This window comes from Terrapene carolina, unplaced genomic scaffold (assembly GCF_002925995.2).
Source record: "Terrapene carolina triunguis isolate 2854851 unplaced genomic scaffold, T_m_triunguis-2.0 Scaffold211, whole genome shotgun sequence".
Lineage (NCBI taxonomy): Eukaryota > Metazoa > Chordata > Testudines > Emydidae > Terrapene > Terrapene triunguis.
The window spans coordinates 39,625,313-39,647,438 of record NW_020664562.1 but is presented as its reverse complement, the minus strand read 5'-3'; the positions used below and the strand labels follow the sequence as shown (position 1 = coordinate 39,647,438).

Sequence of the window (22,126 nt, the reverse complement as noted above, 5' to 3'; positions counted from 1 at the left end):
CTCTGCACTGGTGTAAATGAATGCACTGGGGGACAGGGCAATGGAGAATCCAGCCCTATATGCTAGGAGATCGGACATAAAAACACCGCTCTGATGCCCAAGACAATGTCATCAATCACTTGATCTCTTAGTGCTTCCCTCGGTGGGGTTAGAACTTCAAGGGCATAAGCCTCCAATGGCCATTTTAGCAGCCACTTGGGCGGGTCTGAGGTCTGGGGGGTTGTGGGAAAGGGGATAACTGAGGAATGGGCTTGCCCCGGTGGCACCTTCTCAGCCCCAGACTCCAGGGACATCAGTGTATACTGCACCACAAATGGACTTTCTCCTCTGCTCTCGGACATCTGCTGGGGCTCACTAGTGCCCTCTGGACTGCAGCAGAGAGTGTGGGACAACCCTGGATCTTGCAGAGACATCCCACCCCCCCCTTCCTCCCCTCCCCCAGGAGCAGGGCCCCCAAGATGAGGCAGTTCTGGGTGTTGGGAGTGGTCTGGATTGTTTACAGGAAGTAATAATGCCAGCGGGGTTGGAAACTGTCTGCATAGAAAAGGCAGAAACAGGCAAACCAAATAATATCAAGGGAGTAGGCAGTGAGGCAAGGGTCACACACCTTTCGCAGGTGGGGGGATGTTCAGAGCGCACATGGGGGTATGGTGTGATAAGAAACATTTAAATAAACAAGTATCATTGGTTCAACACTGTCAAGGGAAGCCCAGTGTTAGTGCATAGGAGCACAAAGGATAATCTCTGTTACCTTCACCATCCCATCTCCTTTCACTCCTAGTGTCTGGAAACCCATGTGTTTTGTATGGTCTTTGATCACATTTTAAGCTCTGTTGGGCACATTTTCTTACATATTTACACAGCACCTAGCACAATGGGGTCCTGGACACGGTTGTGTCTGTTGCTTTTTCCACAAAAATAACAATACGAAGAGACCACACAGGCACAGCTAAGTCCTAAATAACCACATCTAGTCGATATACATAAACCTGCTGAGCCTAGCTAAGTACACGCTGCTGGTCTGACTAGTTTCAGGCAGCTTCTACCATGTGAAACACAGTCAGTGCAGCTAGAGGGCTCACAAACTATTTAAAGGCACACTACCCTGTTTCTATACACTATTACAGAGACTGTCACAATGGAAAAGGGCCAGACTGAACCCTTACTCTGAATTTTAGTGAGCACTCACTCTCACGAAACATCCCATTCATTTATATTCTTTAGATTTATAAAATAACAAGAAGAAGAGACATTGTTACTCTTGACGCATATGACATATACTTAGGAATGAACTAAACAAACCACAGAAAGAAACAGCAACCTCATAACATCTAATAACACTAAATAGCCAGGCAGCAATGGAAAAATTAACTAAATTCCTGTTTTTTCTCTATACATCAACTCTAAAAATATTTGCTTCCTCATAGCCCTCCTGAAAATATATGTTCCCTCCTAAGACAATAGCCTTAGTTGATCCACTCAGGTGAGTAAGTTCTCATGCAGCACGAGTAAAGATTCTACAATCTAGCACATAATAAACAACCCTAGAACAAGTTTCAGGCTATAGAGTCCAAGGGCCAGATTCTGGCACACATATCAACACCGAGTAGTACCTAATTCCATGTGTAGTCCCATTGATTTCAATGGGTCTGTTAGAGGAGTAGGGTATTACTCAATGTGCGTAAGGCTGTCAGAATCTGTCCTTCAGTTATTAGCATGTACTAGACACTAGTGAAACAGAGTAGCTCTGGTGAATACTAATAAATGTTTCAAAGGTCAAACTAATCCTTCACACATGAGAATGGCCAGAGGTTTCATGACAGAAGCAGTGCAAGCTCAAGTGAAATGTTTTATTAGAAACAGCATGGCTGTTTTTATTAGGCCAGACAGTAGCTGTGTTTGGTTAGGTGCAATTCGCGTGGGTGTGGGTCTAGAGGGTGCAGTGAATTATCACATTAGCTTTAAACATATGGAGACTGGTTTTAATCTCACACCAGATTGTGAGGTTTTGGTTATGGCACCAAGACACCTCAGAATTTGAAACAATTAAAAGTGGCTGGTAATATGTGCTCCAGACATGAATAGCATTGAGTCTGCAAGTCAGGATTGAGATGTATAAGCTGTGTGAGCTCAAGTCAAGCGGAGCGCCCCAGGGGTTGGTCCTGGGGCCAGTTTTGTTCAAAATCTTCATTAATGATCTGGATGATGGGATGGATTGCACCCTCAGCAAATTTGTGGATGATACTAAGCTGGGGGGAGAGGTAGATACACTGGAGGGTAGGGATAGGGTCCGGAGTGACCTAGACAAATTGGAGGATTGGGCCAAAAGAAATCTGATGAGGTTCAACAAGGACAAGTGCACATTCCTGCACTTAGGACAGAAGAGTCCCATGCACTGCAACAGGCTGGAGACTGACTGGCTAAGCAGCAATTCTGCAGAAAAAGGACCTGGGGATTACAGTGGATGAGAAGCTGGATATGAGTCAACAGTGTGCCCTTGTTACCAAGAAGGCTAATGGCATATTGCGCTGCATTAGTAGGAGCGTTGCCAGCAGATTGAGGGAAGTGATTATGCTCCTCTGTTCGGCACTGGTGAGGCCACATCTGGAGTATTGCGTCCAGTTTTGGACCCCCACTACAGAAAGGATGTGGACAAATTGGAGAGAGTCTGGCAGAGGGCAATGAAAATGATTAGGGGGCTGGAGCACATGACTTATGAGGAGAGGCTGAGGGAACTGGGCTTATTTAGTCTGCAGAAGAGAAGAGTGAGGGGGAATTTGATAGCAGCCTTCAACTACCTGAAGGGGGGTTGCAAAGAGGATGGAGCTAGGCTGTTCTCAGTAGTGGCAGATGACAGAACAAGGAGCAATGGTCTCAAGTTGCAGTGGGGGAAGTCTAGATTGGATATTAGGAAACACTATTTCACTAGGAAGGTGGTGAAGCACTGGAATGGGTTACCTAGGGAGGTGGTGGAATCTCCATCCTTAGAGGTTTTTAAGGCCTGGCTTTGGATGATTTAATTGGGGTTGGTCCTGCTTTGAGCAGGGAGTTGGACTAGATGACCTCCTGAGTTCTCTTCCAACCCTAATCTTCTATGGTTCTCCGATTCTATGATTCTAAGTCAATAATTCTATTTGTTCCTCACTGTCCTGGGCCCTAAATTCACCTGCATTGTTTTTTAAGGTATAGGTAAAGAAGAGAGTAACTAGAGAGCTTGTAGGTTTTATTATGCCATGGAGATTAATGTAGGCTTTAGTGAATAGACATGACAACATGATTTTATATGGTAGTGAAGGTGCACCTGATGAATCCACAGAACGTTATGCTCGGCTATTTGAAACCACGAGAAAGGATAGGCAGTGAGTAAATCATCTTAAAGATAGATGCATTATATACAGCTGAGTTACTTCTGTACCTTACCCTTTAGAGAAAATAAGCTCTTATATGATGGGGCCATAAATATCCTTAGATGAATTCCTTACTGTATCTTAATGGTCTCCATTTGTATTGTACAAAGCTTCTCTTCAGGGTATATTCTGTCTGTCTATGCTTAATGTAACCTATACTACACTCACCACCATGGTATTAGAGTTTATGAACCAAGGCTAACTCTTAGTTCCTTTGTGGAATTAAGATCTTTTAGGTGATTATCTATTTTAGGGTTTTGTACTGCCTACCATCCATCGTCACAGTAGCTAAGCATGAATGCATTGATTGGATGTTATCGGTATTCCAACTCTGTTTGGCTGAAGTGGGAGGGTTGTATGGTTTGGTTTATGGAATTGTGTTAAATAATCTTGACATAAGGTTTATCTAACATATTATGGTTCTGGCAATGATATGTTATCTATGTACTCCAATCAAATCTAGTAATCTAGTCTGATCTAGGCCTTTCTAATACACACATCACTGTGGTTTCTGGACACCAGATTTTAGAGTCTAGTAAATCTGTGTCCCAAAGACACTTGGCATGGAAGGGAATGATTCTTCTACTTTTTTCTCTTATATCTGTGATGATGTGGTTTGATACAGATGTTCTGAGACAGGACAATATCGTTGTCCGGGTATTGAGGATACATCATTTGCAGATCTCGTGCCCTACCTAAACCCACTTGCTTGTTTACGTATAGTGACCAAGTGATAAAATAACACCTCTGATGCATATATATTGTTGCCATTATTGTCCGTAGCCAGTCTGTTTGTATCCATAGGGACCTCCATGGGTTCTGGCTAAGGGAGGGTTCAGTGTTTTGCACAATCTAATCCTATTCAGAGGACAAAAGTGTCTCCCTGCCCTGGTCACTGGCGAGGAACTGCCTAATTTTTATAGCTATATATGGAAGTGGGCTGCCAGTAATGATGATGTCAGGGGAGTGAAATGAGCATATTTAGTCCACTGACATTTGCTTAAAGTAAAGGGCTCTTTGGCTCTCTCAGTCTAGACCATATGAGTGACCAGCCTGACTTCACTTTTTGCACCATCAGGGTGGCTGAAAGGAATTTGCTAAGCAATGCTAGTGACAGAACTATTGCACGGTAATGGGGATTTCAGCCTCCTTGCCCTGTGCTGATATAGCACAGCAAGTCATTGAAATAGCTTAGTAGGTAGGAGGAGACAATCATGACTTTAGGATATGGTGTCTGTCAATTGCACTTAAAACAAAAGTATGCTGCTTTTGTCAGTCAGTGACTGGTACCCAGTGGGGGTTCAGGAGACCGGTAGTACCTGGCTTCTTACACAGTGGCTTTGAAGCCTCAGCAGCCAGGCTGTCTCCCTAGCCACAGGGTGAAAGTAGCATTCAGCTTCTGGTTAACTCTGGCAAAAGGTGACCTAGAAATAACAGGTAAAAGATAAGCTGATATTCTGGTGAGGACAGGGCTGCCCTTGAAAAGCATTTTTGCTGTGCTTAGGGCCTGATCCCAAGCCCACTGAAGTCAACCGGTGTCTTTCCTTTGACTCAAGTAGGCTTTGGATCAGGCCCTTCATGAGGTGGATGAAAACCTGATCTTATATACCTTGGACCCTTGTGCAGTTAAATAAAGCTCTATCCAAAAATGGATTCCGGCTATTGCCTGCCCAGTGTTCACTCCTGCGCACCAGCAGAGCAATGTGCCCCAATACCGTGGCATGGGGAAGCCCTGCCTGCCTACAAACATACTGTACGACACACATTTACCAGAATATAATATGATGGCTGCCCAGCCTGGCAGCTGATCCATTATGTTGTCATCGGTATCTGGTTGCCTTTCATCAGTCACATCAGCTAATGCCCTGATGCAGCTCCACACAATTTTTCACAGTATGACATAACAAAAGAGAACTGATGGCAGAACAGAGCTTTGTCTCTGAGCGTCCCCTGGCTTAACTGATTTGCCTGTTCAAATGTGATTTTTCTAAGGAATGTTTTTAATCAATAATAATAATGGAACAGACCTGGTCCCTAATGGAAGAGAGCAAAATCTGTAACATTTTTGTGGTGAACTAGTGATGTGAGGATCAAAATAGCATTCTCAACACCCAGCTGATTTCAGCAGCAGCTTTGCCTGCATCAGGACTGCAGATGGAGCCTACGGTGAGAGTCTTCTCGCAGCTGTTCAAAGGTCACAGGCTAGACACCTCATGACTCTATTGTGAAGATTCCTTCAGTGGAAACAAGATTTAAAGAGGGGGCATTTTTATGACCAGATAGGATTTGATTCATTGCACTCTGAAGTCAATGGTAGCCTTTCCACGCATTTCAGTGGGCGATAGATCAGGTCCATAATGCAGAGAAGGCCCGGGGTTCTGTTTTAAGATACAAAGGTGGCACCATAAAGCTTTGGACCAATCCTAACCGCTACTACGAAAGCTTGGATTAAATTTCTTTTGATCATGAGACTAGTTACCTGGATGGCAAAGAAAAGCCTGTGTCACATGTGTTTGTAAGGGAGGGGCAGAGAGAAGTCGAAGCCACAAGAATTAACCCAGGCTGGTATTTCTATGATGATAAAAAACCCTGATTTTAATGAACACAACTACTTTGCAGACTGGAAGTTGGGATACAGAAACTGGCCCAACAGAACTTTCTTCTCCAAATTGTAGAAAGACCCGCGGAACAAGAAGTATATTTTAAATTTGGGGTGCCCAAGTCTGGTTGAAAAATGGTGACAAAAAGTGAAAATTTGAATCAAGATGTTAAAAATCCACGTTGCAGGCCGCTCTCCTGAGAAAGTAATTTATTATCATTAGAGAGAGAGAGAAGGGTGCAATGTGAGCACAGGCCTGGGAGCCAGGAACTCTTGCAAGCTAATCCTGGATCTGACTCCCTCTGAGGCATTGAGCATGTCACAACCTTCCTGCTTGCATTTCCCCAGCCATAAAATGAGTTGGAGGGATGTCTGAGGGGTTTGAAAGCCAAGGATGACACACTTAGGCCTTATCTAATCTTGTCAGGAAAACCATGCCCACTACAGCGCTCAAGGGACATGAAACTACAGATTTAACCATGTTTTCAAAACAGTGCCCAGATACAGCTGTGTGCATAATTGATTTTTCAGTGCACTGGCAATTCTGAAAAATAAACAAAAATCAGGTCAAACCGAACCAAAAACTTGTACAAAACTTCATCGAATTGAAAAAATCTGTTTTGGGTCAATTCACAGACACCTGGCTAGAGGCAGCCGCATTTCCTTTGTCTTTGAGAAACTGGTTTACACAAGGTTGTCTAGTAAACACATTTCAGACTTAATTTTCAACTTATGTTCATCACCTTACATATAAGGTTGCTACATACATTTCACCATCATATTAGTGACCGTCAAGTTATTAGTTTTCAAATGATACCTCAAAGGGCATATTTTCTACTAAGATTATTACAATAGTGGGTAGGGTGTGAATATAGGGGTGCATTTGGTCACAATGACAATGAATAGTCATTGGGCCCAGGAATGATTCCCAGCTAGGTGGTTAGGGCACACACCTAGTCTGTGGAAAACCCAAGTTCAAGTCCCTGCTCCAAGGCGTATGTAATTATTTATACAAAGTGGAATAGCTTCTGCAACAAAGATTGAGAGAGACCCACACCAGAATATTCCCACAGCCCAGTGGCCAGGGCGCTCTCCTGCAGCGTGGGACACCCAACTTCAAATCCCTTCTCCACATCCTGCAGAGGTGGGGAACTGAACCAGATTCCCAGAGTAGAGCTGCCCATTTGCAGATTTCCCTGCTGCCTGCAACAGAGAATCAATCATCTGGTGCTTAGTTGTTGCTCCCTGAGAGAGGAAGAGAGAGCAGGAAACAGTTGGAAGGAAGAGAAGAAACAGAAGGTAAAGGAATGAAAATAAACATGCATATTAAAGGAGCTAAAGTGCAAATCAGGAAAAAGTAAAGGTCAGTGGGGAGGGAGAGGGAGAGAGGAACAAAAATAAATAAGAAACCCAAGAGAAAACAGAGACTTGTAAAAGAAGAAAATAGCTTTAAATGGGAAAGAGATGAGAAAATCAACTGTGCGAGCACAGGAACTGCCATGCTGGCTCGGAGTGATAGTTCTATATAGGTTTTTATACTGCACTCATCATTGTAGTACCTGAATGCCTAGGTCCATATAGTTCTGTATCCTGATCTCTGAGCAGGACCGGATGGTTCAGTGAAGGGAAAGAAATAATATTTATGTACCCACCTCACCAGGTTTTGTGATGATTAAGGGCCTGATCCTGCAAAGTGCTTGAGGTTATTCAAGTTTGAAGCTGACAAGTGTTTCTAGAAGTGTATAGGATTATTATTATTATTATTATTAGAGCAACTTTCCCAAATAAATCCAAGTGCAGAAGCTGCAAAACATAATCTCTTCTATTTGGGCCCCAAAGAACATGAAGTGGGTGGTTTCAGAAACCTGTTGGGCTTGTGTAAGGGAAACGCTACATTTATTTTAAAAAGGGAACTGGATGCAGAAATGGCCTCTCACGCATGTTAATCTCTGTTCTTTTTGCAGAATGTTACCCCTATAGCCCTGTTAAAAGGCTCCTTGATGAGAGGCCATTTGGGCTTTTGGAAAATTTTGTGCCCTGAGAGTGTGGGGGGAGGGGGAATTTCCCCTGTTGCAGAACAGTAATGAAAGAAATGCTCAGTTCAAACCAGTCTCCAAGGTATGAAATACCAACTCCCGAGTACAAGGGAGGTTTAGGTGGCTGGGGTTGTTTCAGGATAAAGGGGAACAAATTACTTCTCCCTGGCCATGTAGTCAATCCACAGCCACTGCTGCACCCTGAAAGGTCTGGCAAGCTAAATGAGAGGCAGAGAGAGGTGTCCAGATACTCTGGTGAGGGGCAGGCAGTCTAAAAGCCTAAGCGAGGGAGAAATAGAGTGGAATGGGGAGTGTGAGAGAAGTATGAGGAAAGCTTCCACACAGAAAGATGGAGGAAAGGGGACAGAGATGTGGAAGAGAGGTGGTGGGAGAAGAGATGGAGAGTGGAGAAAAAAGAGAGACGTGTAAGAGTTGAAATATCCCATAAGATTCTTTTTCGTGGTTATGGACATGTAGCTCACATCACTATTGATAAGACCTGTCCTGGGATTGTACTGAGAGAAGATTCAACTTCCCGGGAACATATGGAACAATTCTTCTCACAAAGGGCGTCATATCTTTGTCAAAGTGACCCTACATTTTGCTGGAAAAAACCCCAGACATTGGTGGTGTCTACAGGAAGGCCTTTAAAATCTTATTACAGCTCGCAAACATTTCAACCTCATTTAAAAAGCAATGGTTATTGTCATATTCCCATTCTGATGCCATTTTGCAAGCCTTGCTTTGGAGTTTAGTGTGCGCTGAGATTATTATATATTTTGCCCCATGGGGGGGGCATCAAAAAGGAGAAGGTTTGCATTTGTGACTGCCCTTTCTCTTGCTCTGTGTGTGCATGTGTGAGAGAGAGTGTCTGTGTGTATTGAGGAAAGGAGGAACTTTTTTTCTTTTGTCAGCATTTGAATGTTTCTGTTTTCTTCATTGAAATTTCTAATTTAAAAACATTTAAATCAACTCTGCAGCTGGTCAAAAAGCAGGAAACATTTTTTTTTTTTAATGGTCACAAAAGTTTATTCCCATTTGTGGCAGAAATTTGAAATGAAAGGAACCAGCTCTCGTATAATTCTTCATTTGTTGTTATGAACGAGGTGGCCCACAATTAGGGATCCTGGATGCAACGCCAATCACAGAACCCACTCAGGTGAACGGCCATATACTAAAGCACTTTCCTTTGTGCCCACCAATAGGAGCACTCTAGGCCCTTTTGCAGTGCAAAGCAAGTCACATAAAGAAGTGGGGCTGACTCCTGGGGCCAAGTGTGGAGACACCACATGCAATCTGAGAGGCATTTTGGAGCTAACAGGCTTTTCCTAGGTTTCAAATTCCGTTGCTGGAACCAGACTGCATGCTGAGTAGTCAGTTCAAGTTTGGGGTGATCTGTGGAAGGAAGCAGTCTGCTTGGCTGTGAGGCTAAGAATATCTCCTTCTTTGGACAGGAGAGTGGTTCCTTATCTGGGATTCCTGCAAAAGGAGGTTGCCTGTGTGCAGCTTGTTCTTGCTGCTGTTCAGGGAGAGAGGACGGGTGCCATTTTGTAAATAAACAAATTACTCTAAGAAAATACTTGACTGGGTCACCAATTGCTGCTCCAACTGGGAAACTGACCTGCAGGGCCCTGAATTCTGGCTACCGCTCAGCCAAGGAAGAAACAGTTGTAATGGGTCAGTGGCATGAGAGAGACCAGATTCTCATCTCCCCCCACTCCCTGATTTCCATCATTTAGTGCCAGTTTCCCTAAAACAGCCTCCTTCCCCAAAGACTGTTCTGCCCGCCACCCACCCACAATTTCTCCCTCTCTCCTCACCTCTCCCCCACACCCAATACATTCTGTGCTGTTCTGGGTATGGAAAGTAACTGTAAACCATGCTTAATTAACCTGTAGGCTCTGGTTGCTATGCACTGCTCCCCAACAGGGTAAAGTAAGCCAGAATGTACTGGTGAATTTGGCCCTAAAAGTTAAAATATTTTAGGCTGATACTGCCTATCTTCAAAACATTAGAAATATCACACAGCAACATTCGCTTTGGGGTTTTTTTGTTCAGTGTTAAATCTATGACATTTAAAAAAAAATTTTAATAAGGAAATTCCCAGACAAAAAAATATATTAAAATGGAGTTAAGGTTGAAAGTACAACCTATTATTCAGGGAGAATACATGATGTTTATCCCAGAAGCAAACTTTGTAAACTGAGGAAGTACAGAATTAGTTAAAGTTACATTTTAAAATAAATTCCAACAGGTGAAGGTGTGGAAATGCACAGGTAGGGCATGCAAACAACCTTAACTCTGCCTTATATGGGCAGTGGAAAAAATATGAAAAAGAAACAAACCCTAACCACAAACACTAAAATACATAAATCGCAATTGTTTGTGTTTTGATGCTGTCACCACAGTGCTTTCCTCGCTGGGATGAACTGAGGTACAAGTGTACCACTAAAAACAAAAGAATTATAGGCTGAATTTGTACATGACACAACTCCGTTACTTTCAATGAAGTTGAGTCTTCTGACAATACTCTTGGGATGAATTTAATAAAGCAATAAAGCATTATAGTATATTTTTACTACTGTTAGCTAAATTCCTTTCTTTTATTCTCCCGTTACAGAATAATTTATTCAATGTAGTTATTGGGTAACCATACTGGGTAATACTTAATGGCAATATCTCAGGTTAAAGATAATTCAGTTCTTTGTACCCTTTCAGGTATCAGCCAGGCCTGCAAACCTCTTGGCGGTTACTCCGTCCCTTTGAGTAGTAAGCTCCAACAGTGAGGAGATAAAAAGCTTGTTTCTTGTTATTAATTAAGATTTAGGTCCTTCGGGGAGGTGACTCTTTAGTGCAGGGGTAGGCAACCTATGGCACACGTATAACAGTAACAATTCTAACTGCCTGTGTTTTGAAGAAATATCTAAAACAATGCATATTTTATGTAGCATATGTACTGAAACCTCTAGGTGCTGCAGCATGAGTTAAGGAGTTTGGCAGATTTCCCCCTGAATTCTTTTGTTTTTAGTGGTACACTCGTACCTCAGTTCATCCCAGCGAGGAGAGCATTGTGGTGATATAGTGGCAAAAGCCAATTAATTCCAGAATTTTGACTAAACCATTCAAATTCTGAAGAACTAAAGTACTTGGTTTGACACAAATGATTTACCAAATTTTATAGGCCAGTTTATATTTTTACATTAGCATTAGTTAGATTTTGGCTGCCTGACACTTTCTGTAGTTTTTTGCTAGAGGTTCAATCCAGATTTGAACTTTCCCAGAGTTCTGAGATATTCAGATGGAGGTTCAGGACCATTGTTCATTTATAACTTTGGGTTTGAATCTACTTACATATGCAGTAGCTTTTTCTTCTTTATCTATCTGCTCTTTCTTTCTAAAGCCTGACTGTGGCAGATAGATAAACTTGCCAGGCACTCGTATACTTCATACAGTGCTGTATAAATGAACAATATACCGCTACCTATTTGTTTGTGTTTGGTGGCCCTTTGTGTTCCTTTCTCATTACTCTTCTCAGTCTTTGGTGAGTTCCTATTGCAAGTCAAGGATACTCCTGTAACCTTCGCTTCTGAAAACCTCCTTTCATTTTGCTTTGGCTTCTATGGGTCTGCCTCATGGAGCATAACTGCTAGTGGTATTTGGACAACTCAGCTTATTTTTTAAATTGATTTTGTGTTTGTTTAAAACTTGAAGAGTTGGTGTAGTGTATTGATTACCTCTCAAATTCCAGGATTTGTGTTAGTAATCCTGGCATTGTTTAATCATTTTATAAGTTTCTCATCATATATCCACTGGAGACCTACTTGCCTCTAAAAAGGGACTCTGTCATTCCATTAAAATGTGTGGGAGATAATAGACTTAGAGGTTTTTCCTTGTATTCTGTAACCTATATCATTCAGTTTCCCTATCTAATTAAGACTAAAACTCACGTAAATACAAAGGGTTCACAAAAGGCCCCCTTGTACTTTAGTAAACATGGGTCTGATTCAACTCCCACTGGAGTCAAGAAGAATTTTTCCATTGACTGCAATGTGTGGTGAGGCAATGGGTGATTTCACCATAACTGCACCCCCATTTACTATCAAGAGAACTAGTTCACTAGTAAAATGTGTGATCTAATTTTCTGTCCCAGAAATGGAGAAGGAAAATAGGTATAAGAACAAATGCAGGTAAATTAAAATCTGACTTTTATTCACACATAGAGGAGATAAATTCATTTTGGGATACAGTAAAATGAGAGACAAATGTATGGGATGATGACCATACAGATTGCTTTTGATTAAGAACCATGAAAGAAATAACAAGAATTATACAGTAGATTTCAATGTGAAAACATCTGAATAATGACAAAGAACAAAGGACAGGATCCTCTTTTCCTTACTTCAACAAAACTCCCACCTAAGCCATTGAGAGTTTTGTTCGAATGAGGACAATGGGATCACGCTATCAGTCTTGGAAATGATTTTGATATGCATTGCAAATGCAAGGGAAGGGGATGGGGTGACTCAAATGAGATTTAATAATATGCTATAATGTGACTTACACATAAACCAAAAAAGATAAACCAGGATTAGGTTTTGTTTAGAAATAAAAACGAGGACGTTAGAAAAACAATACATTTTATTTGTAGTAAGTGCTACTGGATCCAGTCTCACTGACTTCATGCTGCACACAATTTGAATGGCTGTGTACAATCAGGGTCGGATTCCAGGCCCATTGAAGTCAATGGAAAGACTCTTCCAATGGAAGAAATGTAACAACAAGGCTTGTTAATTTTTTGTCTTAATGAGAATGGAAAGATGTTTGCAGGGATAGGGATTTATGACCCCATTCTGCTAGGTGCTGAGTAATTCTTGCGAGATGCTGAATTCAGTGGGAGTTGAAAATGCTCAGTATCTCACAGGATGTTCTCGGTACCCTGCAGGATGGCACCCTTTGGCTGTGACTTTCACAGAGGAAGGACCTCTGAGACATACCGTACCTGCTTTGAAAGAGGAAGGCAGATGATCTGTAATTGCTGTGCTTGGACCACTGGAATGTAGGAAAGATCTGCCTTATATATGCACTGCAGACAGTGCTGGATTCCCACCAGGGCCCAAAGGGCTGTATACTTCAAGGAGAAGCCCTAGCTCTCCTTGAGCAGGTCACTCAGACTACACAGGAAAAATCTGGCAGCTAAATTACTACACAGATTTAAATCTGCCCAGTTTGGGGGGTTCCAAAAGTTTAGCATGCTGGAAACTGAAGAACAGATGTTTGGCCAAAGGGCACTTTCTGGGTGGAACCTATTATCATCGGAAGTGGTTCTATGAATTTAAATATGCAACCTTTCAGACAGTATTAACCCATCCTTGCAGAGAAGGTTTATGCAATGATCAAGTAATTTGTCTCCTGTACTGTGTTTGGATAACCTGATACTTCACAATTGTACCTCAGCATCCTATAAATGATATATTGTATATGCCAGTGGGCCACGGTTCCTGCTTAAGTCAAATTTAATTAGAAAAAATGAGAGCCATATGGTAATTCTGAATACAAGAAAAACAATGTCTGTGTGTTTGGATCTGGCACACTCAAATATTTTCCTAGAGAATTAATTTTAATTCTTGCTTCTGAGCACATAACCACACATAAATAGGATTTGATATTTTTATATAATCCACCTGACTTGTATTTACTGCTATATATATTGAGTAAGCATTGCCTGCTAGTACATACAGAAGGTGTAATAATAAACAGTAAGATGTAAACTTGCAAGTTAAATGAGACACATTTTAAATAGTTGATTAAAAAGAACACCATTATCTAAAATTACAAAAAAAGTAAGTATTGCTTTTCTAATGTGCATTTGTTTTTTGTTCACCAACGTGACAAAATTATACTGTGAGGGGTAGATAGTGGAATTCAGTTTTAAGATCAAGATCAAGTGTGTTAATAAAAGGCAATACAATAATCTAACTCTCTGAAACAGTATTTGAGTCATTTATGGCACTATGCATGGGTTAGAACTATAAAAGCAGGCTTAATGAGGGGAATTATATATTAGGAATGTATGCAAATAGTTGACATAGTTCACTCCCTCAATAAGTATAGAAATCAGCAGTATCAGCTACAATCATTTCCATCTAAATTGGAAGCAGAGTTGTTAAAAGAATGAACCTTTTGTTATCCATTGCCCATTCCGACAAATGCTATTTTCCATTTCCTTTATTTAGCCAAAGACCGGCTCTGCTCTATGTGGGCTTGGAGGAGCTCTGCAATTTCCATGTGGGCAGATTTCAGAGCGACAGACAGAGCAGAATTACCACTCTACATGGGAAAAAAAGAAAATGAATTTACTATGCAAATCTTTCAAATAAAAATCTTACTGGACAGCTAAGGGTTAATGTCAGTGTTGAATGTGGAGAATTGCATGTGCCAGTTCTACTAATGGGAAAAGGGGTTGCATGCATTACAGTGACAAAATTGCCCATAACGTCAAAATGGCCTAATCCTTCATAGAGTCATATAGTCCAAGGCCAGAAGGATCACTAAATCATCTAGTTTGGCCTCCTATATATCACAGGCCACCAACACCACCCAGGACCCACACACTAAACCCAACAACTAAAATGAGACCAAAGCATTACAGCCCACAGGATACCAGCCTATTATGTGCCACAGGCAGAGAGTAGGAGGGACTGAAGAGGACAAGTGCTCAAGGCCCCAGCAATGACAGAGAAATGATTCAATGAGATATACTCAAATAATCCTGGCAAGCGACCCACACCCACATGTAGCAAAAGAAGGCAAAAAATAAAACCATGGTGACTGCCAATCTGACCTGGGGAAAATTCCTTCCTGACCCCATTTATGGCGAACAGTTAGGCCCTGAGCATGTGAGCAAGAACCAGCCAGCCAACCACCTGAGAGAGAGAGAATGCTCGGAGCCACCTCAGAGCCCTGGCCCTCCCTGCCCAATGTCCCATCTCCAGACGTGGTCATTCCTGATGCTTCCGAGGAAGGAGAAAATAGTATTCAAATGCCAGATGTTTCCCCCTTTTGTCTGTTTTCCTGAGAAAAGCATCGACTGTAAGGAGATGTATGTGAATCTGAACATAGTCTCTGATCACAGTATTTAGCAGGCTGCCAATCTTAGTTACCAGAGCAGCTGCTATGTACATTGGCCAAACCAGACAGTCTCTCCGCAAAAGAATAAATAGACACAAATCGGATGTCAAGAATTATAACGTTCAAAAACCAGTCGGAGAACACTTCAACCTCCCTGGACACTCAATAACAGACTTAAAAGTGGCAATTCTTCAACAACAAACATTCAAAAACAGACTCCGAGAAACTGCAGAACTGGAATTAATTTGCAAACTGGACATCGTCAAATTAGGCCTGAATAAAGACTGGAAGTGGATGAGTCACTATAAGAACTAAAAATTTTCTGCCTACTGTTACTTACACCATCTTGTCAACTGTTTGAAATGAGCCACCCTGATTACCACTACAAAAGTGATTTTTCGTTCTGTTGATAATAGCCCACTTTAATTGAATTGTCTCGACATCCCCCCACTTGGTAAGGCAACTCTCATCTTCTCATGTACTGTTATATATATCTTCCTACACTCCATGCATCTGATGAAGTGGGTTTTAGCCCATGAAAGCTTATGCCTAAATAAATTTTTTAGTCTCTAAGGTGCCACTAGTACTCCTCATTGTTTTTGTTTTTGCTGATACAGACTAAGATGGCTACCACTCTGAAACCTGCTTTATCTCAGTAGCTGACTACCCAAAATTAAGATGAGTTGTGGAGAGAGATTATAACAATCTCCACTTGTGTATGTTTATATTAAACAAAAGACATTATATTTGGTGTTCAGCTTATAGTCATGACACTGAGCTCTCCGTCCTGAAGTTGGTCAACTTGATTTATCAGCATAAGACAATTTTTGCCATCTTGCTAGGTCTAGTTAGTCTGTTTCTAATTAATTCATCATGGTAGTATCTTGCTCAGTTTTGGGTGCTGTCAGCAATGACTATTTCCCATTAAATAATGTCCAAAATAAAAAAAATTGCTGTTTATTTAGAGTGTGCTTGTATTTGTCTCCATTTGAGTGTATATGTGTAAACTACCTATTGCCACTGACTGTGCAGACACAGATTGAATACAGTCTACTGTACTAATCTCCGATAGCTAGCCCTGCCCGTACGTTCTTGTCTGCTCTTTCATCCTCCTCTGGCATCATCTTGAAACAATGCTGCTCTCTCTCTCTGAAGGCTGTGAAATTCATCCTGGATAATCAACAGTGGTTGTTGAAGAGACAGTGCATGATCCACCTCCTTACACACGAACAAAACCAATGCATACAACTACTGAGAAATTCCACACTTACAGCCACTGTATATAATTCCTCAGAAACTTCATCAGTTAGTTGGCAGCGTGGTGTGCTGCCAGCTTGCAACTGGTCTGGCTATTAAACATTTAATTGTCTTTATGTAAATAACATTGTTCAGTCCTTGTCACAGTACCGAAAGCTGTAAATGTATAAGCAATGCTTCTTTGGTGTTTCACATGAGAAATATGATAGCAAGGCACCTGGTACAAAAAAGCAGCTTTGTGATGGATTTGGATTGATTTGGGGTCTTCAGCAGGTGACTAGTTTCGCATCAACAGTCACCTTTCAGATTAAAACCTTCAAGTAACATTATAGTGCAGCACATCTTTATCCCTCACCAGCACAATCTGCTTTCTAATTAATTGCGTTAAACAGAGGGAAAGAAGCAGATACAAATCTGTAATCTTCTCGATTCCACAGGCATGGAGGAAGCTAAGTTATTGCCTCAAATGGTCTTCTTTTTTCTACGAAAATTTCCTCTACTGTTGTTTCAGTGGTTTTCACATTGCCAGATGTCCAGGTGAGATTATGATGTACACAAGCTGTAAATAACAATTTCTGCCCAGGAATTAACTGCCAGTTATTCACTCAATGGGGTTTTCAAATCTTCCTTAACTAAATAAGATAGTGATTCACATATTGTGCTGCTACTGAAGACTATACTCCCAAGGCTGAAATGAGATTTTTAAATGTGCTAATGTGATCTTTGCCAAGGCAGTAGTTTCCTTTCCAGCCAGATGAACTATCCAATTTATGAAGGGTGAAAAGGGAGGACTTGGACAATTTGATATATATTGCTGATAGGGCTTTCGTTGCAAGGCTCTCTCTTGTCAAGATCCTAAGAGCTCACTTCTGCCTTTCAGATGCATTGGTGCAACTCTCAGTCATTTAAATCAGTGTATCCAAAGGGCAGAACTGGGCCCTGATGTATTTTTCAAATCACTTCCTGTCTTGGTGACTGCTGTCTGGACATTCGTACTAAATGGCATGCTACGTGCTAGCCTATTTAAGGGATTAATGGAAAAACTCCCATTGACTTCAGTTGAGCCAGGGTTTCACCCTATATATTATTAACAGGTTTAAATACATCTTGGCAAAAATTTCAACAAGGTTGGCTTCCTGTTTATGGGTGCAACTTGCACCTACAAAATTTGTACCCATATTTTTGCACCCATAAGAGTAATCTGTGTATTTGTACCTCTAACTTGGCTGCAGGTGCACATCAGGTAGTTAGAACTGCAGCCACTCTGCAGCAGCAATGCATTGTGTTGGTTCAAAATCTCAGCTGAATATTTCACCTCTAAAAAAGCAAGGTGTGACCTATTCTCTATTAAAAATGTACCCCTTAGTGTCTGTAGGTGTGCTGTGCATAAATATTTCCCCATTGTGATTTTTTGACATGTTCATAATGCAGTGGTTCTTTCCGCTGGAGCTGAGAAGATCATTCAGAGGTACTCAACACCCACCCATTGACATCAATAGGAATTGAGAGTACTCGGGGCCACAAAGAATCAGGCCACAATGCCTAAATATTAGAGCTGATCAAAAAAAAGTAGAGAGTTTTTAATGGGAAGTGTTCATTTTGGGCAGAAATTTGAACACCAAAATATTCTGGCTGAGAACTGAAATATTTTTATTTGAAAATACTGCTCTCATGCCTTATGGGAGTTGTAGTTCAGGTGATTCAAGCTCCAATTCTTCTCTGTTGGCTGGGCTCCTTGGATGGACTACACCTCCCATGATAAATAACAGTCTACCTGCGTGGAGAGAAGTGGTGCAACATGGGACTCCCTGGCTGTGGTACGTCATGGAAGATTGTGAGGGACTAGTGTATGTCTGTATGTTAGGGTGACCAGATGTCCCGATTTTTGGAGCTTTTTCTTATATAGGCACCTATTACCCCCCACCCCTGTCCCAATTTTTCACACTTGTTATCTGGTCACCCAACTGTATGTTCCTATATCAGATTACAAACTTCATTTTGTTTTGTGAGTGCCATTTTGATTGGCTACACTTTTGCCTTTTACCCTCCATCTTCTGCTAAGACTTCCAGGGAGGTGTCATGAGAAATTCTTGCAGCTAGCAGAAGGTTAACAATCCAGGGTCATTTACTTAGATGGTCTCCCATTCAAATACATGCACCCCAAGACAATGACCTAGCTGCTGCCTGAGGAACCAGTTCAGCTAGGTGAGTTTGTAACCAAGCAATGGATCACCTGATGAGGGATTTGAAGTCACTGAGGAGACTGGGGGTGTGCGGGGACTGGAACCTTATAAAAGGAAAGCTCCCTCATTGGCTGTTACAAATGGCACGTCAGCATTCTGAGGAAGGAAATGAATTTTTCAGTTGTGACCCCCGGTAGTTAAATGGTGGGTACACTCAGTTAGTTGATTCTGATAGGTGCAGTTCTTTCAATGGCCCTGTCAAGTGGAGAATTGGACAACATTTGATTATGTGCCAAGTTTTTACATAAAACTATATGGTTATAATGAAGCTGTGGTCTATTAACATAATATTTTTCTGTGGTTTGAGCAGTGCATCATAATGCTGGAATAAAGCTCTAAGCCAGAGTGAATCTTCCTCATTATTTTCAAGATGTTTTTACACTTCTAATTATCTGGTATATGCCAATGGGGCATGTATTATCATTTGTAACCCGCTTGTTGTCTGTAACCCACAGTGACGAATGCAAAGGGCTGTATCCAGGCGTACTGAACATGTACAAAATAGGAAACATCTTGAGCTCCATGTTGCATGCGCGCAACCCAGGTGTTACTTATTATGGTATTTTAAAGAGATAAAGGCCTATGCTGGAATCATTCTCTCTCTCTCTCACGCTCTTTCATCTACCAAAACTACAGCACAGGATGCTGCTGTAGTTCAGTAGTGTTGAATGTACATGTTCACTGTATTGTACAGTGACCCCTGTCTTAAGCGAATGCTCAACAAAGTGAAAAAAGGTTTTTTTGCTTAATGGAAATGACCTCCTACAGATGCTGGAGTACAACTGTAGTTAGTACATTTGGGGATACTTCGGAGGTAGTCTATGAAGGCAGTAGCTTGTCTGGTAGGACAGGTTTCATTGCACTTCTAAGTATGCAATTGTGCAGCTTGGCTTGGAATTGAAAATTGAGTTAAAACGCGGGTTACTCATCCTCCAAATGCTTAAACTGATCCAGTCCCCTTTATTTGTGAGACAGGCAAGGCACAGAGCCAAAGCCCACTCACTAACATGTTTGATAAGGGAGATACTTTGGTTTCCAGGAGGTGTCTAGTGTCTGCTCCAGTTCTAAGGCAAGAAAGCCATATGGTTTCTTTAAATATTCACTAATTGGCTCCTGGCAGTGACTGTCTGAATATGTCTATTTTTTTTACAACCACCTGTTTCCCTTACCTTGTCCGTTAATGTAGTGTTACAACCAGGGTGAGCCAGAAGAAGCTTCGCAATCTCAGCATTGCCATGCTGACAGGCAACCATCAGTGCTGATGTTCCATTATCATCCTGCTGGTTTATGTCAGCCTTGCAAGACAACAAGGCTTTCACCATATCTCCCCTGTCATGGCTGACACCTAATATTAAGGCAGTCTGGCCTCCCTAGGAATATTGCAAGACAGACCAAACACAATGACATACCCATCAAAGAAATGTAACTTTATTTACACAATCTAAGCATTCAAATAGCATAGCAGTCTTGCTTGGAACACAGGTAGCCCTACAGCAGATGCTGTAACAAATCTGTGGCCATTTATAACTTCAGGGTTGACTGTTCTACATGTCATGGCTCCTCAGAACTTCACTGCGACAGTAAGGCTAAAACTCACATCTGATCTGCGTGCTCCAAAAGCAAAGGCCCTCTCATTGGAGCTATAGGAGATTATCCATTAGCTAGTAGCTGCATAGGGCTTATGATATGCAGGTCCAGTTCTGTCCTGTAGTCAGAGGCGATACACGTTTACACTAGCCAGCTCGGTATCATTTTGTCTGAGGTATGAAATTTGGAAGCAAATTACAATGGGAGCTCTCACCATGACTTGAGCGCTGTAGTGTGTCAAAAGCCCCTTGAAATCTGGCCCTGGCCAAACTGGCCATTTCTTTTGTTTTTATTGTCAGTGTAAATATAAAGCTATCGCTGTTTGTAACAGCAAAGTAAACTAGTGAAACCTAAAGTGAGAAGGGCCTGGTTGCCCTTTACATGAAGGTCCTTAGAATTACACTTATAACCACACGAACACTGCCTTTACACTGCCAGAGCAAAAAGAACACAAATGCCAGAGTTGTGTCAAGGAACCTTCGTGTAAACCAGAATCAGGCCCAGAAAAGTTTACACAACCATGACTAAATAATCATGTGTAGTGATATTGTTTCAAAAATAATTATTCTGTGGTGTCCTGATAGTTCACCCCTGAACAATTGCGCCTCCCCATAGTGGTTCACATTCTGGGTTTTTTTAGGTTAATTTAATTCACCTTCATTTCTGAGACTCTTATTTCAGATTTTAACCATTGTTTAGCAAGCAGTTGGGAGTCAGAAAAAGTGAATGTTTGCATCTGCAAAGTTCTGCATCCCAACTCCCACCCAATGGCAGCTGAGGGCACTTAGCTGCATGTGGCGGATGCTCAGTATAGTGAAGGATCAAGCCTTCTGAGTTTTCCTTCAAGTACTTTAATTAGCAACTGATTAATTGATTGATACTTGTACATAAAAGCATGGATTGAGAAGCAGCATTGGAACAGGCAAAGTCCAGAAGGTTTAATTCGTCACAGTGGACTGCACAGTTTGGCTGAATATGCTGCTTTAACTTTCTAAACTGGCAACTTCAATACAATACGGACACTAACACACATAATCTTGCTTCTCAATTTCATGAACATAAGAACAGCCATACTGGGTCAGACCAAAGGTCCGTCTAGCCCAGTATCCTGTCTTCCAACAGTGGCCAATGCCAGGTGCTCTAGAGGGAATGAACAGAACAGGTAATCATCAAGTGATCCATCCCGTGTCGCTAGTTCCCAGCTTCTGGCAAACAAAGGCTAGGGATATCATCCCTGCCCATCCTGGCTAATAGCCATTGATTGACCTATCCTCCATGAATTTATCCAGTTCTTTTTTGAACCCTGTTATAGTCTTGGCCTTCACAACATCCTCTGGCAAGGAATTCCACAAGTTGACTATGCGTTGTGTGAAAAAATACTTCCTTTTGTTTGTTTTAAACGTGCTGCCTATTAATTTCATTTAGTGGCCCCTAGTTCTTCTGTTATGAGAAGGAGTGAATAATACTTCCTTATTTACTTTCTCCACCCCAGTCATGATTTTATAGACCTCTATCATATCTCCCCTTAGTTGTCTCTTTTCCAAGCTGAAAAGTCCCAGTCTTATTAAACTCTCCTCAGACCGCAGCCGTTCCATACCCCTAATAATTTTTGTTGCCCTTTTCTGAACCTTTTCCAAGTCAAATGTATCTTTTTTGAGATGGGGTGACTACATCTGCACACAGTATTCAAGATGTGGGTGTACCATGGATTTATATAGAGGCAATATGATATTTTCTGTCTTATTATCCATCCCTTTCTTAATGATTCCCTACATTCTGTTCGCTTTTTTAACTGCCGCTGCACACCGAGTGGATGTTTTCAGAGAACTATCCACAATGACTCCAAGATATCTTTCTTGAGTGGTAACA

At 41.6% G+C, this 22,126-nt stretch overlaps 1 protein-coding gene across 2 annotated transcripts in view; it reads right to left on the bottom strand.

Annotated features, from left to right (window-relative positions):
- Positions 1-13,072: 13,072 nt before the first annotated feature.
- Positions 13,073-22,126, bottom strand: part of LOC113407385 (KN motif and ankyrin repeat domain-containing protein 4-like) — a 52,996-nt gene continuing 43,942 nt past the window's right edge. For both annotated transcript variants that reach the window (XM_026655821.1, XM_026655820.1), the window contains exons 9-10: positions 19,840-20,040; positions 13,073-14,369 (exon numbers count right to left, since the gene is read on the bottom strand). In XM_026655821.1, the coding sequence (XP_026511606.1) occupies positions 14,268-14,369; positions 19,840-20,040 (303 nt within the window). In that variant the 3' untranslated portion in view covers positions 13,073-14,267. The remainder of the gene's footprint in view (positions 14,370-19,839; positions 20,041-22,126) is intronic.